The sequence below is a fragment of the Gekko japonicus genome, unplaced genomic scaffold, assembly GCF_001447785.1.
Source record: "Gekko japonicus isolate JY-2015 unplaced genomic scaffold, Gekko_japonicus_V1.1 scaffold585, whole genome shotgun sequence".
Lineage (NCBI taxonomy): Eukaryota > Metazoa > Chordata > Lepidosauria > Squamata > Gekkonidae > Gekko > Gekko japonicus.
The window spans coordinates 140,287-156,582 of record NW_015170291.1 but is presented as its reverse complement, the minus strand read 5'-3'; the positions used below and the strand labels follow the sequence as shown (position 1 = coordinate 156,582).

The 16,296-nt window shown below is 42.4% G+C and overlaps 2 protein-coding genes across 6 annotated transcripts in view; one reads left to right on the top strand and one right to left on the bottom strand.

Moving 5' to 3' along the window:
- Positions 1-6,200, top strand: part of POF1B (premature ovarian failure, 1B) — an 84,084-nt gene extending 77,884 nt beyond the window's left edge. Inside the window, exons 23-25 of the mRNA XM_015417891.1 lie at positions 893-969; positions 2,437-2,551; positions 3,281-6,200. Of these exons, the coding sequence (XP_015273377.1) occupies positions 893-969; positions 2,437-2,551; positions 3,281-3,301 (213 nt within the window). The 3' untranslated portion in view covers positions 3,302-6,200. The remainder of the gene's footprint in view (positions 1-892; positions 970-2,436; positions 2,552-3,280) is intronic.
- Positions 6,201-7,530: 1,330 nt separating this feature from the next.
- The window catches only part of ZNF711 (zinc finger protein 711), a 35,519-nt gene continuing 26,753 nt past the window's right edge, over positions 7,531-16,296 (bottom strand). For all 5 annotated transcript variants that reach the window (XM_015417900.1, XM_015417903.1, XM_015417904.1 and 2 more), the window contains 2 exons: positions 13,261-13,404; positions 7,531-10,962 (listed from right to left, as the gene is read on the bottom strand). In XM_015417900.1, coding sequence (XP_015273386.1) covers positions 9,785-10,962; positions 13,261-13,404 — 1,322 coding nt within the window. In that variant the 3' untranslated portion in view covers positions 7,531-9,784. The remainder of the gene's footprint in view (positions 10,963-13,260; positions 13,405-16,296) is intronic.

The following is a 16,296-nucleotide window of genomic DNA, read 5'->3' as shown; positions in this document are numbered from 1 at the left end:
CCCACCACCGGTATTGTTTTTTTGCGGGGGGGGGGGGGGTTAAATTACAGTTCATTAAATGAATCTGAAAGTCTGTCTTTAAAGGGGGAGGCTTCCTTTCAAGGTACAGGGCAGCGAGATTGTCAGTTCCTAGGAAAAAGCAGCTCAGAGGACATTGAATTGCCTTCAGAAGGCATTTAAATGCCTTTTGAGTTCCCTACCACAGGGCAAGAAAGCTTAGAAGGGCACCTTCAGCACATCTCCACCAACCTCCCTTTCTGCTAGCCCAGTGCCACCTACGCCATCATAGTCCAAAATAACATTTCTGACATGGCTATTTGTGGGTCAGGGCTTTTAATGAAGGGGGCTGGACCCCAAAGAGCTCCACTGGCCTGCAGCAGAGACCTCGCAGTGTGTTCTCACGAGATTGCCTGCATGTGCACAAACATCACTGGTTTCAAAATCTTCATTTATTACTATATTACACCAGCATGGAGGTTACTGGTTGAGTTTTGTTTTTGTCTTTTGGAATAATTCTTAAAATGACTGAAAACGATGTAGAAAAAATATTTTTAAAATGATTTCTCTACAAACCTGAGGGTTTACAGAAAACTACTTTAACCCTGGATGGCCTCCCTTGCAGATTTTTGTATCCCCACAGCACACATTTACCCTATGCTATTAGATACGTAATTATGTGATTGTGGGTAGGGGTGTGCAAAGGGCAGGGCAGGGCAGGGCAGGACTTCAGTGATGGGGCGCTGCTTTTGCATGCCGAAGGAGTTGAGCTCCATCCTGGAAACTCTGGTTAAAGAATCTCAGGTCGCAAGGATAGGGGTTGTGTTGAATTTGATGGAGTATTAGCCAGGCTGGCTGTCAAGCAGCTTTCTACATCCGTGTGTGTCTCTTTCAGGAAATCTTCAGGTTGAAGCAAGAGAAATTAGCAGGCAACTCATCCCAAGGAATAACGAAGACCGTCATCACTAAAAAGTAATGCAGCAACTGGGTGCCTGAAGCTATCCAGATAGTTTGCCTTTTAAATAGGCATGGGAGGATAAACCCAGGCTTCCACTGTCGATCCTATCAGGGCTTTAATGTAGCCTCATGCCTGCTTCTTTGAATATGATTTACATTTCATCTCTTTAATTAACGGGCGGTATTAAAACACAGAATTGATAATGCTTTATGATAACATGTCCTCCCCACCTGTCTTTTTCATCTACCATTATTATAGTTGTTGTTGCTAACGTTTTAATATGAAATCTGATGACCTCAAATGCATCTAACGTGGCCAGCAACGGCATGGAGGTGTAAGGTCTCCCAGTGGCTGTAGCTTTACAGATGCACCAGCTGTCACAATTTGGAGTTCATTGGTCTCCCTCCTGCCAATACAAATGACACTTGTGGATTATTTAAACCTTGAAAACAAAGGGGCCAGGAGAAAACGAGCTTCAGTTGCTGGGTGTCTAGGAAAGCAGAACCTAACAAAGGTTAGTAAAATGTGAAAAAGAGGGCCAATATTAAAAACTAAATGTAAAAGGTATATAGAAAAAGCTACATGTATTTATTAAGTACAAATTTAAAACATATATAAGGGCCCATTCACATCAAATATATATATTTATACAACATAGCAATACACACGGGCTTTAAAAACCTGACCTGACGCATTTCGGCCTGCATAGGCCTTCCTCAGAGGTCAAATATAAATTCAAGACTGCTTTTTACTTGAAGAACACTGTGGCAACACAATCAAAGAAGGCAATTCTTGGACCAAAAGTCTATACTTTAGAACCACTGGGCAAGTGAATGCCCTTTTAAAGATCTCATTTGCATATTTGTTCTGTGCCTGGTGGTTTTATTCTGGAAAAACTTGTTTTCTGGTCCATATTGAATTTATATTTTGTATCCATTCTGATTGTGTCTACATGAGTGTATTATATTTTTATAGCCATCTTGCCACTCAATTGTTTGACCTCGGAGGAAGGCCTATGCAGGCCGAAACGCGTCAGGTCAGGTTTTTAAAGCCTGTGTGTATTGCTATGTTGTATGTATATATATATATTTGATGTGAATGGGCCCTTATATATGTTTTAAATTTGTACTTAATAAATACATGTAGCTTTTTCTATATATCTTTTACATTTAGTTTTTAATATTGGCCCTCTTTTTCACATTTTACTAACCTTTGTTAGGTTCTGAATTTTAGTGTTAAGGTTCAGTTTTTTGCCCTTTCTGTCCCTGCTTGTCTAGGAAAGCAACCTTGATGAGTTGGGTTTATGCAAGTAAGCGATTCCAGTCTCTCCGAAAAACCACCATTTCATTGTGAGCTGCCTGGACTCTCCTTGTAAATGGATAATTTTAGCCACAATTAGCAGGCATGCAAGGAATATGTCATTTCATTTTGAAGTGCAGAATTCCACTAGCAAGACTGAGAGATGCTTTTTCAACCATCAGGTACAGGAACCAGTATCCCATTCTGGGGCTCTTGTCTGATGACTACAAAGTTACATCCCCTGTCAAAGAATCACGGACAATTGTAATTGAAAAAACTGGAGAAATGTGGAAGCAGGTAAGTGATCTCGAAGGGAATGGCGGTGACAGGTGGCCACTATTCAGAGCACCAGATGCATTTGGGTTCCCTTATCATTGCTTGAAATATGTGAGCGGACCACGTGCTCTCCCACTAAACTGTGGCCGTGTCCCTTTGTGCTGGGCCAGAACACAAAAGTGGAGGCCCCGTTTTCTCAGTGCCCTGTAACATTTATAGTTAATGGGGTTGTGAGAATGCACTGAAAATAGGGCTTTTTTAAAAAACAAAGAGTCTAGCGCTTTGCTTCACAGATTCTCAAACATCGTGATGCTTCACTCCTTGAAAGATCTGCCTTTCTAAGAATCAGTGGCTGTGTTTGCAGCAGTGCTGAAAAATAGCATCACAAATTAGGTAGATTTTGTTAGTTTGGAGCCTTCACATCACAAGCAGAATTGCCCTGCATATAAATGGTGACCTTTTTTGCTTCGACTCTCCAGCTGTCTAGAGATTATAGGAAAAGCGGGGGAAACCTGAGGGGTTTACAAGTCCACCACAGTCATGTGGGGAAGGGGATGAAGAATACCATGTCTTAATAGCATCCAAGCTGGGGCAAGCCACCTATGTGTAAATGATCTTTCCTGTAGTCCTTGCAGTTGCTCAACACTTACACAAAAGTTTCTTGACCTTCTGTTAGAGAACCCCTCCTGACGTACACATGTGCATGCACGGCCCGAGTGAAGTTAACACATGTTGTTTGTTTTGCAACAGGAATCCTTTACTTCCGATTAAAGAACTGCTTGCTTCTTTCAGGAATGAACAAGCCCCCCCCAGGACAAGTTCCCAGCTGCTCAGAGGAGTTAAACAGTCAAAGGAATGTTGTTGTTTTATTCTTCCCTTCTGCTGTTTGTTTTTTTCCTTTTCCATTCACAATTCAAGACTGAAACTTAAAACCAGCCAGGGTTTGGTGGGGGGGGAGCATTCTCAGCACCCTGCAAGATGTAATAGATTTAGCTTGACCTCAGTGCTTGCGGTCAATACATATGTGGCTTTTTAGGCCGTTGGCCTGCCAACGTCACTCCTCGGTTGAGGAATACCTAAACATCTTTCTACAAAATTTTTATTATCCCTACCTTCATGGGATTTGGGGCGCCATGCAGGATTCTCCCCTCTTCTGTGTTATCTCAGCAGCCCTGTGAGGGGAGGGGAGGCGACAAGAGAGAGTGACTGGCCCAGTGAGTATCGTGGCAGAGGGGGGGATTTGAACCCCAAGTCTGCCAGGTCCTAGTCTGACACTCCAGCTGCTACACTAAGGTGGGTCTCATGTCTGCCATGGAAATCGGGAAGGTGTTGAGGCAAAACATCCTGCCCGTCGGGAGGCACGAGAGCCCACAGCCAGGCCTGCTTGCCCTTCCTGTTGAACCCCAGGCACTTTCGCACACGTGAAATAATGCCGTTTCAATCCACTCCAGTGACCGTTTGCAAGTGGATTTTGCCATTTCACACAGTACAATCCAGTTGCAAAGTGCATCGGAGGTGGATTGAAAGTACGTTATTTAGTGCAAGTGAAAGCGCGCCCCGTGAGCAAAGCACTCCTCCCTGAAGGAAAGACCAGTAGGCGCAGGAAAAGGCGGTCTGCCAGGCTTGATCAGAATATAGTTTGAAATTCACTGCAATAGACCATGTCTGCCTGGGCATTCCCCAACCTCCCCCCCCCCCATAAAATCATGGCATCCTTCAAAAACAAGACACACATTTATGAGAGTAACTTAATTTTAGGAGTTTGGCTGCTCTTTTTTCCTCCCCTCTCGGTTTTTCAAAAAAAAAAGTGTCCCAATTCTGAAATTTTGTCCTGCTTACCAGCTGGTAATCTCTGTTCTTGTCCCATTATTATGTACAGGCAAAATGGATGATGAAACAGCCAAGCTTAGGTTGCAGGTGGTAGACCTGTTCTCTTTAAAAATAGCATTCAAAAGCATTTTAAAAAACCCCATTAAGCAAGTCACGGTCAGGGATCCCTTCAGGAAGTGCTGGGAAGGTCACTCCTTCAGCTTGCCCCATCCAAAAAGTATAGGATAACGGGCACATGGTGAGCAAGTGGTTTGCTTAAGGCAGAGCACTTGTGGTCACAGCTGATCTGTACCTATGCTAACTGTGCCTTTAAGGTCCACTGATTCTCTAGATTGCATTCTGAAGTGGAAAATTTGAGAGGTACGGAAACACATTTGGGGCATTTTTCTGTAACACTCCCTTGTTACTGTATCTGGGCTTACTGCTGCCATTTCCCATTGTGCCAACAAGTGCAGAACATAGAATATGGAATTCGCACATCACTGTCTGAAAGCCACATTAGATTAACAAGAAGGGGGGGGTTGTAAAAGAGAAGTAAGGCTGTACTTTGGAGAGGTGGAGTAGGTACCTGTGAAAGGATTGCCTGTCTCAACCTCAGCAAGGCACAGTGTTTCTGGGGGGAACTGAGCCTTCAATAGAATATTGCTGACTTTGTTTTTCCACTGGAGATGCTAGAATTTTTGATTGTATGCCAATTCTTACTGTGCATATAGACGTTCTCTTTCACACCCCAATGACCAGAAAACAAAATCTAGCACAAATACTTCCTACGTGTGTTGGAGTGAGACAGGTGTGTGAATCGCCATGTAGAGCTGGTACACTGGAGACTTTACTGGATATTATACTGAGTTTTCCAAGTTACTGAAATTTACATGGAAATTAAATTTTCAAAGTGGTGGATGGTTTCTTTTATGTGGGAAAGCGTAAAGTGAGAAATAGCTTGGGGCCAATTCTGCTACTCATAGGTGAGCGCAACTGCCAGTTCATTATACAAGGAACTTGCTTTTTAGGTGTGGGATCACAGGCTGTTCCTTGGTGGTTTCTGCTGTATCGGGTGGGGGCGGACCAACCAAATGAAGAGGTTTTGGGCTTGCTTAATAGATTTGAAAGATAATCAGAGTTTTAGGTCAGCCCTTTATACCACTGGTAGCCCACCAAGCTAAATGAAGTAACACTCCACCAGCCGAAAGCTGTTGCTTGTTAGCTGAGTGACAGCCCCCATTTTTTGCCCTTCAAAGTAAGTATATCTAACTGCTGGTGGCCTGCTACACTTAGCTAGTGGTGTGGCCTTCAGCCTGGCTCAAATTGTGCAGGCATCTTTACAGGTAAAAGGGTTGGGGTGGGGAGAGTCTGCACCCAATAGTGAAACCGAAGGAAAAAGAGGATGTGTGCAACCATGACCCCTTTTTAAGCTTCTAACTGGCCCACCTTGGATATTCTATAACCTATCGAAAAGAATGTTTCATCCCAACATTTTCTTAGCGTAAGGCTTGCTTCTCTTCTTTTGGTTTCATTGTGTGCCTTCCAGGTGAAATCGGAGCAGCTGAACTGCACTTGTACGCAAAGCAAGTTATTGGAATGAATGAAACCGAGACAAGCCTCCTGCTACTCTTGCCGTAATTGCCACAGGGACGTGGGCAGTTGTTGTTAGGGTTGTGCAGCTAGACGCAATTGTGGGGTATGCAGCTGCAACATGTCGGGTTGTCAGGTGGTTCTTAAGGATTTGCTTTACATATGCGTTTTAATCCTATACTGTCCGTTTCTATACTGATAAACCCTTGACCAGTTTACCAGTTCAGACACGGCTGTATCGTTAAGTGAAATAAAGATCTTAATAAGCTTGGTTTGTTATCTGTCTCCTAAATGTTTGGTATATACTTGAAGTTTGTCAGCGTGATGCACAGAGAGCACGAAGAAGTAACTCTGGGTAACCCAAATATTTGCTTGCTGTTCCCCCGGGTTGGGCAAAAGAAAAGCTACCACTCTACCCATTTTGCAGCACATTTTAACAAGCGGTTAGGTGTGGCAGGCGCCATAGGAGCTATTGCTCTGATGAACCTGTGCCTCTTCCTGCCCCTAAGATCCCTCGTCCATTCAGAGGAAGAGGTGTTGCCACAGACATGCAGAGTGAATGAGGCAGACAAGCATTAAGCATTTACTGTTGCAGATAGGTGCACATGGGACAACAAATATAATCAACTGATACAGTGGAGAACAAGCCACTGATTGTGAACAAATTTTGACCAGATCCTGCAGCTAGCAACAGGCATAGGAAGTAAACAGGACAGATGTTTTCACAACAGAGGCTGATTCACTGCTAAAGAATCTCTTGAAAATTATCTTGTTTATCTGTACATTTTCTGCATTAAGAAAACTGACACACCTAAGATAACAGTAAAATGAGGCTGTAAACCTCAGTGAGATTAAGATGCAAGCAACAGGGTTTACTTTCCCCCAACACATTTCACTTTTACATGTTGTGTTGCGACTGGTTTGTTGAATTTCTATTCCCAGCTCCCCCCAGTGCGTTTTAGTGGGAAAGTGTACATTCTGAGTGCCCAGAACTATGCGGATCTCTTACATTGGATGGAAAACACAGGTTTTCGGGCCATTGTGTGGTTTCCTGAAAGTAATTATTCCATTTCACTTTACCCTTGGCATTACTATTGTTCTCTTCATGTGCATACGTTATAGTTTTTTTCCCAAACAGCACTCCAAACTGAGAATAGGCTGTGGGTTCACACGTAGACGAAACATGGATTAAAGTGCACATCCTGACACTTTTATTTAAGGTGCAAGCTGAGTAAGAAGTAGAAATGCAGAGCTGTTTTATGACAAAATCAACCTACCACCCCAGTTTGTGTGGCAACTGCTAAACCAACGGTGTACGTTTGCTGCGGTTGGGCTGTAAATAAAAAACACTGCAGTCAGTAAAGCAACCATTTATTACCCTGCTTCCCATCACTGACCTTGGTCCAGAGAACAGCCAAGTGTTTCCACAGCTCAACTACTTTGCTTGTGCAGTGTTGTCCCTCTCTCTCCCTCCTCCACGTTATCATGGCAGCAGTCAAACATAACCTTGGGGGGGGGGGGAGCTGAATATCTTCTCTCCTGATTTCCTACTACAAACCTGTTTGTATGCATGGACGTGCACAGATTAACTCTGGATTGGGTTACCAATTAGGCCTTTCTCTCTGAAACCTATAGTTTTCTTCAGAAATATCAAAGGGTGTGTTTTACAGCCATCTGCTAACATTGGAACATCACAACATGATGCATTTTAAAATAGTGATGCAAAACAACAGCTATTTGTCAGGCTGGTTAGCACTACTGGTGTTTTTTCTAAAAAAAACCCTGTCACCATTGCAACTCTCATTCAACTAAGGCAAATTCAATATATTCCTACATTGGCTCATTCAATGGAATTATTTTGAATACAGGAAGAGGAAAATGTCACTACGTAAAACATACAGTACTGAAGACCAGCAGTCACCTATCACCACCACTAAGGAGGAAAAAGTAATTGTACCTGCCCCTTTTCTTTTGAAACCTTAATAGAAATATTTTTAATAAACGAAATAGATAGATGTTACGTGCTCATATATTGTGATCAAGAAAGTACAAAGGCACAATTATTTTTCCTGCTTACTGAGATGGGAGTTTACTGTACCTTCCCCCAAAACTCAGGATATCAGGCAATTAAAATATTAAATGATCAGCAAGTAATTCTGCTCTGGCTTGGCTTCAGCAAGGAACGCAAATGTCCTCAGTAAGCGTGGAGTGCAAGAGATGCATTTTATTGTATGCTCATTACAATGAGTAACACATTTAGAAATAATAATCCCACGTAACAGTGACAATCTTATTTTACAGCGTGTACATCATTTTTTACAGCCACATAAAACACAAGTAGTTCTCTAAGGTTTCCCAAAGTTAACTTTCTGAAGTTTAGAAATATAAAAAAAATTTATTCTCAAGGAACTGATTCTCATCTGGTGCAAAAACAAAGTATGAACATTATCCGAAACACAAAGCCACAATATAGTAGCATGAAGTAAAGTTACAATTTATCATGTGAACAGCTGTGTGCAAACATGAAGCAACTTAAAAAAAAAGTTTAAAAAAAGTACACATTATATGCATAACATTTATGAACAGGTTTTTTTATTAAATAGCCCTAGACCAGCTTGTTATATTAAGCGCCATTTTGATTTGCAGCATGCTAACACAAAGCATTGTTTAAAGGGATGCATATTTCAAATGTATACACTGTAAACTGAAGATCCACCTCCAAACTCTAGTGGCAGCATATTGTTCTGGTTAAATACTGCATATATAACTTTCTTACAGATTGAGAATGCGTGTTTATAGTATGGTGTAGGTTTCGTATGGGTTGATTAAAAGGTGCAATTTTCAAGTCTATACTGAAAATTTCATATTGGCAGGTAATGACACAATAAGAGTCCTACCTGGCAGGAACACTGCCCCCTAAAGGTTCTCTAGGCAATTTCAACTGTTCTGTTCTTTCAATCTCGATTCTCTTTTTCAGGGAAGATATTAAAGTAGCAAGAAAAAGAACTGTGCCAAGTCTTAGCACCATCAGCTGCATCCATCTATTTATTTCATTAAAAAACAAATCATTAAATCAGTCAAAAGGTACTTTTTTGTCACAAGTGCCATACTGAACATTCAACTGCAGCTTTAGATAAAAAGGGAAATTATATACATACACGTCTTTAATCCTAGCACCGAACAACACCTTTTGAGCTCAAAAACATAATGCTATATTTTAAACACCGTATCCTGCAATAAAATAGGTTAGCAGCTCTGAAAAAATGTCTTAAAATTACTCTTTGAACCTAAATGAATGAAGGAAACAAAATTCCCAGATGAAATGTATGTTTGCTTTGAAAAGGAAAAGAAAAAACAGGACAGACCTCAGATTTTGACCAGTTCTTGAATACAATTTCCCAGCACAAGTGACTGACTACCATCTAGCTCCTCAAAAACTGCATATGGTAGATTTGCCTTAGCAAACATTTTTGAAGAACTCTGGTCTCCAGTTTTCATTAAGGAGACAACTGGCGTTATTGATAAAGGGCTAAGGTAACTGTCTCCGTATTTCCTGTAGCTTAACAATGTATATAATACTTTAAACAGAAGACATTCAAGGTCTCTTTCTGCAGCTTTTTCAGACATTCATTCACCTCTCTGTATAGTGTTCTTTTAGATTTTGATAAGCAACAATCATAGGGCTTTGAGATCCCCTGTCAACCCTAATACTTTTATAATACTTTTAATACAAAGAATGTAAAGTTATGATTTAATATCAAGCTTTGAAACCAGGAGAAACAGTTCATGAGAGTTTTCTTCCCCAATTAGCATATCACAGTTTCTAAATCACTTCCTTCCATAGCTCATATGTTACATTAGGGCCTCTTTGTGGTGCCTCATTATATGCTGATTTTTCTCTGACGGCCTACGGAATCCCTTTTTGCAGTATTCACACCTGTGTGGATAGTCTTTTGTGTGTATTGATATGACGTGCCGTTTGAAGCCCGATGCGTCTGTAGTGCTATACTCACAATACTGGCATTGATACACTTTCCTTCCACTGTGGGTCTTCATGTGCTTCTTCAGTTCAGTTTGCTGCCTAAATCCTCTCTTGCATCGTTTGCATTTAAAAGGGAGGTCCTTGGTATGAACAGAGAGGATATGCCCACTAAGTACAAAAGGATCTGAAGTCTTAAAGTCACAGTGCCTACACTGATGGATCTTTTTACCTTTATGGGATTCACTGTGCTTTTTGAGCTCTGACGGACGGTGGAAGCCTTTTTCGCACACCTCACACTTGTGAGGGAAGTCCTTTGTGTGAACGGAGATTATGTGCCGTTTCAGGTCGCTCGAGTTGGTGCTCTTATGATCACAATGTGGGCACTGATGAGTCTTATGCCCTTGAAACAACTCTGTGTGCTGCTGGAGTTCTTTCTCGTCCATGAACGCCTGCGGACAATGTTCACATTTAAAGGGCAGGTCAGTGCCGTGCTTCGTTTTGATGTGTGTCTTCAGATTGGACTGATCAGCGCAACGGAAGACACAATGCTGGCACTGATAAGGCTTCTCCCCTGTGTGGGTTCTCATATGCTTTTTGAGCTCTGAAGGGTGGCGGAATCCTTTCCCGCACTCGACGCAAACATGAGGGAAGTTCTTGCTGTGAACTGCAAGCAGATGTCTGTTGAGGAGCCCCTGCTCGGCACTCTCATAGTCACAATATTTGCACTTGTGCACTTTGGGCTCTTTGTCTCTTAAGATCAGTTTATTCGAACTCAGCGGGCTTGCTTCTCTGTACCGCCGGGTGTACTCTGTGAATTCGTGGGTCTTGTCAACTTTGTTGATAAGCTTATGACTCTCCAGATGATTATGGAAGCTTACTTTTTTGTTAGTTGTAAAATCACAGTCCGTGCACTGGTATTTCTTCTTGATCATATGATCTGGGTGGTTTTTCATATGCCTTTTCAAGAATCCCCTGGATTTAAACTTTTTTCCACATATGTGACAGGGGTAGACTGTTAAAGGCTGCCCATCAGGACCTATTATAACAGCTGTTTTCAAATAAACAGGAAAAAATCATGAAGTACAAAAGGGTAAAAGAACGATTTTTACATCAGTTAAGCACTATACAAGATCATTCTAAACAGTGTAGCATTTGGTCACTTAAACAGCTAAGACAAATACGCTATATATTCAATTAATTTCAATTTTACTTACTGGCAGTTTTAATTTATTGATTTTAAATTAGTGGTTTTTATGTGTTTCTGTTGTGTTTATTGCTGTTAACACTGTAAACTGCCTTGGCATACTGTAAGTCAGATAAATGTCTTAAATAAATAAATAAACATCACTGACTGAACTCTTGTGGTCATATCACATTTTATCCTAGAATCCTAACTCTGATTATCACTTTGCCAATACATACTGAAACTCACCTTCACTGCTCACCCTAAACAATTCAGCAAAACCCCAAGTCATTAAGCAGCTCTAGTACTTTAACAAGGAACAGAAAAGGACAGGATCTCTGGCAGTCTTCACATGATTGGTTTGGTGGTGAAAATCAGATCAAATTTGAAGCTACACAACAAGAGCCTGAGCAAGTTTCTAATCGGACACTGTAATGATTCCATGTTTTGGTGTGTGTGTTTCCTTAAATGTTGAGTTTGACTGCAGTAATATAAGAAGAGTGATAGAGGGAGACAAGTGTGATGTGATTGTCTGATGACAGAGTGTGGGGGAAGGGGTGTCTATGAGAGGATTCTGTGTGTGAAGTTTGAAGAGAGAGCATAGTTTTTGAGTCTATTCTGTGTGAATAAGACAAACAGTTTAGTCTGTGTGAATATGAGTTTTGAGTCTATTCTGCGTGAATAAGACAAAGAGTTCAGCCTGTGTGGCTATATAGATGACAGAGAGATTAGACTGAGTGTCTACACCTGCCAGAGAGGAGTTTTGGGAATTTGAGAGACTGTTTGTGACACCAAGCTTTGCCAGTTATATTTACAAGTTCCTTTCATCAGCAACAGTTCAAAATAACCAGAAACCTATTTTGTTCTTTATTTAATAAATCATTTTTTGTTTAAACTTATCCCAGAAATCAGAATAGTCCTTCCTCAGGGTCACATAGTCCTCTGAAGTGCCCAGACCCTAGGTCATTCTACCAAAAGAATTCCTGGTGGCAGAAGAAATCTATCAAGTTTAGGTACACAGAATGTTTTAAAGGTAAAACCGTCCCTCCAATAAGTGAGGACGTCACAGACACGTTCAAAAAATAACAGTCAATATTTGTCAACAGGTTTGATGCTAGTTGTTACCTACATTACCTTTGTTAACAGAAGAATAAGCCACAGTACAACTACTGTCAAACTGCCTTTATACCACTTTCCTTTTGGGGAGGAGGAGGAGAGATTTGCAGCAAGATAGAAACAATCTTCCAGGCTGCTGCATGCAAGCAAGTTGCTGTGTACAGACAGTTGCCATAGGGCGCAAGTAGAAAATGTCTATCATGCAGTAGCTATTCTGTGAACCCACAAGAAGGAGAATGTCTTAGGTAGTGATGGGCACAAACCTACTCACTACCTTAAGTTCATCGTGAATTCTGGCTAGTTCGTGAACCCGAGCCACCACAATCTTCTACAAACTCCCAGCCATTTAAACCCCTGCTTTCTGCTCTTCATTAAAAAAAACCCAGCTAAGCATTCTGCTGTTTGGTTTAAATGGCTTGGAGCTATAGCCAGCAGGAAGCAGGGGTGAAATGCCTCCCAGCCATTCCTCTCCCTGCTTTTAGCTGGGGGTGAAATGGCTCAGAGCCATTTAAACCCCTGCTTTCTGCTTCCGTTTTTTTTCGGGGCGCAGAAAGCAGAGGTTTAAACTTTAAATGGCTCACAAACCCATACAAACCAGTTCTGTTTATGAACCAACCTCCCAGTTTGTATGGGTCCATGTTTCGGTTTGTGGTTCGGCCACAAACCAAACCCCCAAAATATGTTCATGCCCATCCCTAGTCTTAGGAATTGCCTTTTGGCCATTTCCATACAAATATTCTTCTTGCTATGCTTGACACTATATTAAAAGGAGGTCATGACAGATATTTCTGATTTACAGTAAAGTCTTAATCAGAGTTATATCCTTCAACGTCTACTTGATGTCAATGGGCTATGTCCACTTAGGACTGCATTACTAATGAAGTTAATAAATTAAGAAGGAACTGAACAGGAATTTGTGGCAGCTTTGCATCAGAAAACCCTCAGTGGTTCAAGAATTTCGAAAAGGCCACAGTTCTCCCCCCACCCCCCGTTTAATAAATATTAAAAGTTGCTTGTAGTAAAAACTAACCAAGAAAACAGCTTTACCTGTTTGCCACTGCCTTGCTTCCCCTCGCCGCCTCTTCTTGGCCTTCTGTTTAAGCAGTCTGTTTGTACTAATGCTATCACAAATTTGCAAGAACTGGGTTGCATTGCCGTTTTTGTTTTCTAATCTTGCCTCCAAGTTGGTTCCTGAGTTGAAAGATCAGATATTCATCAAAAAGATGTAAGTAATTTAAGAAAAAACCCGAAACCAAGCATAGAAACAGCCACCTGCTTCAACTGTGTTTGCACTGAAACTAGTACATGAACCTGAGGTTCAGAGCGAGATGCTAGAAACAACAGAACTAACTAAAGTTTTGTTAAGCAAAACACGTGGAAAGCAATGTTAACTAGCATGAATACACACACATATACACACAGACATTTATTTCAGTTTCACCATTAATGCTGGTTTCTAAATCAAAGCTGCGGTCCTATCTGAACTGATTTGGGCTTGCTCCTTAGTAAACAGACATAAGATTGCAAATCAAGATTCTTATACTGGATATTTACTGAATAGAAATTTATTTGTTTTCAGCCATAGGCTATTACAAACCAAGGATTACAAACCAAGAGGGATGCTATAAAAATGAATATTGATATGAAATAGAGTAAAATTTAAGATACATAGGAAATTAATTGAATCAAAAGGTGTCCACTAAGATCAATATTAATTATTTCCCCTAAGAACAGCACTGGCCCGTATCTTCTTTGCAGCTAAAGCGTATAATGCCATTCTATAAGATATGTTGACATCGGAATCAGCTAACAAGAATACAATCTTCTCAGAGTCTGAGTAGAAACATAAGTCCGATAAAGTCCCGGAGAGGAATTTTAACCTAGGTTGGGCATACATCAAGCATTCAAGAATATAATGGGGAAGATCCTCAATAACAGATGAGCCACAAATACAAAAGCGCTGTTCCTTAGGTGTTCTACTATAGGTTTCCCTTGCTTGAAAGCCAGTCGAATCCGACTCTAGGGTTGCAATGCTCATCTCCGTTTCCAAGCTGAAGAGCCAGCGCTGTCCGAAGACGTTTCCGTGGTCATGTGGCCGGCATGACTAAACACCAAGGCACACGGAACACTGTTACCTTCCCACCAAAGTGGTACCTATTTATCTATTTGCAATCTCTTGCTTTCGAACTGCTAGGTTAGCAGGACCTGGAACCAGAGACAAGAGCTCACTCCGTCATGCGGCATTTGGGTCTCGAACTGCTGAACTACTGACCTTCCAGCCTGCAGTTCAGCATCTTAACTACTATAGCAGCCGGCTAATACGGCCGTTGGTATTGATTCAAAATGCAAGGATGTGAAGGCTGCTCTGAGCCACAGTTTTTACACAAAGTAATGGCACAGGTTTAATTCCCTCTGGTTGGAAACGAAGTATTATTGTTCCCATTAATAAGAAAGGGGACAAAACAGACCCACAGAATTACAGACCAGTAAGTCTGCTTGATATAGCATGGCAATTTACAGATGATGGGATGTAAAAATGTGGGCTTGTCGTTGTTGGAGTCGCATGAACATTAGGTGAGATTAATAAGCAGCATGCCAAGAAAGATCTGATTGGACATCATGCAGTGGGGCTGATTTACTTCAAATGCCTTCATAAGCACTGGAAGCACCTGATTCCTCCTCGGTGGCATCCAGTGGTGTCTTTGCAGGGAGGCAAAAGGCAACTGAAGCCGGCTGTGGATTGGCTTGCCTTTGCCATTAAATAGCAATGTAATACAGATGTCCTTGGCTTCTGGGATAGTATTGTCAGGCCATGACTGGCAACCAGCTGGAGCTTTGGAGTTGGGAAGGTGTCAGCTATCTGCCATGTTTTGCTTGCTCCCTTCTCTGACCCTGGCGCTACGACGCATGCTTCATAGCTTGCTCGCTGCTCTGCCCGCTTGCCATAAACAGCGATAGGGAGACCATGAGAACCAGTGCTGCCAGACTGAGTTATCTGTCTGACCTTGTGACGGAGGGAGGGCTTGCGTTGCACCGCTGGTGTGAATATTTCGGCTCCCCCGCATGTGCTCAGATTTCATTTGCTTAAGCCATTTGCCTCATCCTGCTATATGTAGGGATGTTTCCGCCCTATTGTCATTCCTAACAATAAACCTGTGGACAGGGTAACAGACCTGTAGTCTAATAAAGCATGCTTCCCTGGAAACGTGTGTGGAGATTTACTTGCTGTTGATATAAATTGTTAGGAATCACTTTTCCTCCATTGGGCCGAATCTCCCGAGCGAGATGAGTGGTCCCGGTGGGGCAGGGGTGCCTACCCCGACAACCATGGCGGTGCCTACCCCGACTACTACAGCGGTGCCAGTGATGGCCCCAACCACGACAGCACCGGCGGCTCCCACTCCGACGACTTCGGGAACGGGGGTGCCCGTGATGACGGTGAGCCAAGGAGGGCCGGTATCCACGGATGGAGGGGCCACCCCTAGGTTGGCGGGTTCGTTCATCCCGATGCATTTGGGAAGGGGAGTGACATACCGCCGTAAAGAGAGGGATTGGGGCCGACATTTGGGAGACTCCACGCAAACTACCTGGTTGATGCCAGGGAGTAGGAGTTGAGACAGTATTTTTGACCCGCGGTCCAGCTCAGGGAGCTTTGGAATGACCCCGGGTAGACCCATCCCGTTCCCACCGAGATCGTCGGTCAGTCCAGGACGGGACGTGGATGGGAGACTGGATATCTTGGAACTGGACTGTCGCACTATAATGTGGGACATGGGACAATTGCTCCACAACCTTCCGGGGATAGTGGCCCAGGCGGTACAGACCCAACTGGCTGTTCCACAAGTTCCGCCGAGAATTCCCCCCCCCCAGCGCCGGGCCCGGGACCTGGTCAGTAGGTATGTGCATTTCGGGATCCCGAGCCGAAAAAAAAGCCGAAAATAACGATTTTCGGCTTTTTTCGGCTTTTGGGATCCCGAATTAGCCATTTATGAGCTTGTCCGAATCCCGAAAAAAAATCCCGAAAAATTTGGGTCCATTATAACCAATGGGGCCATTGAAGTCAATGGCAAAAATCCTCTTGAA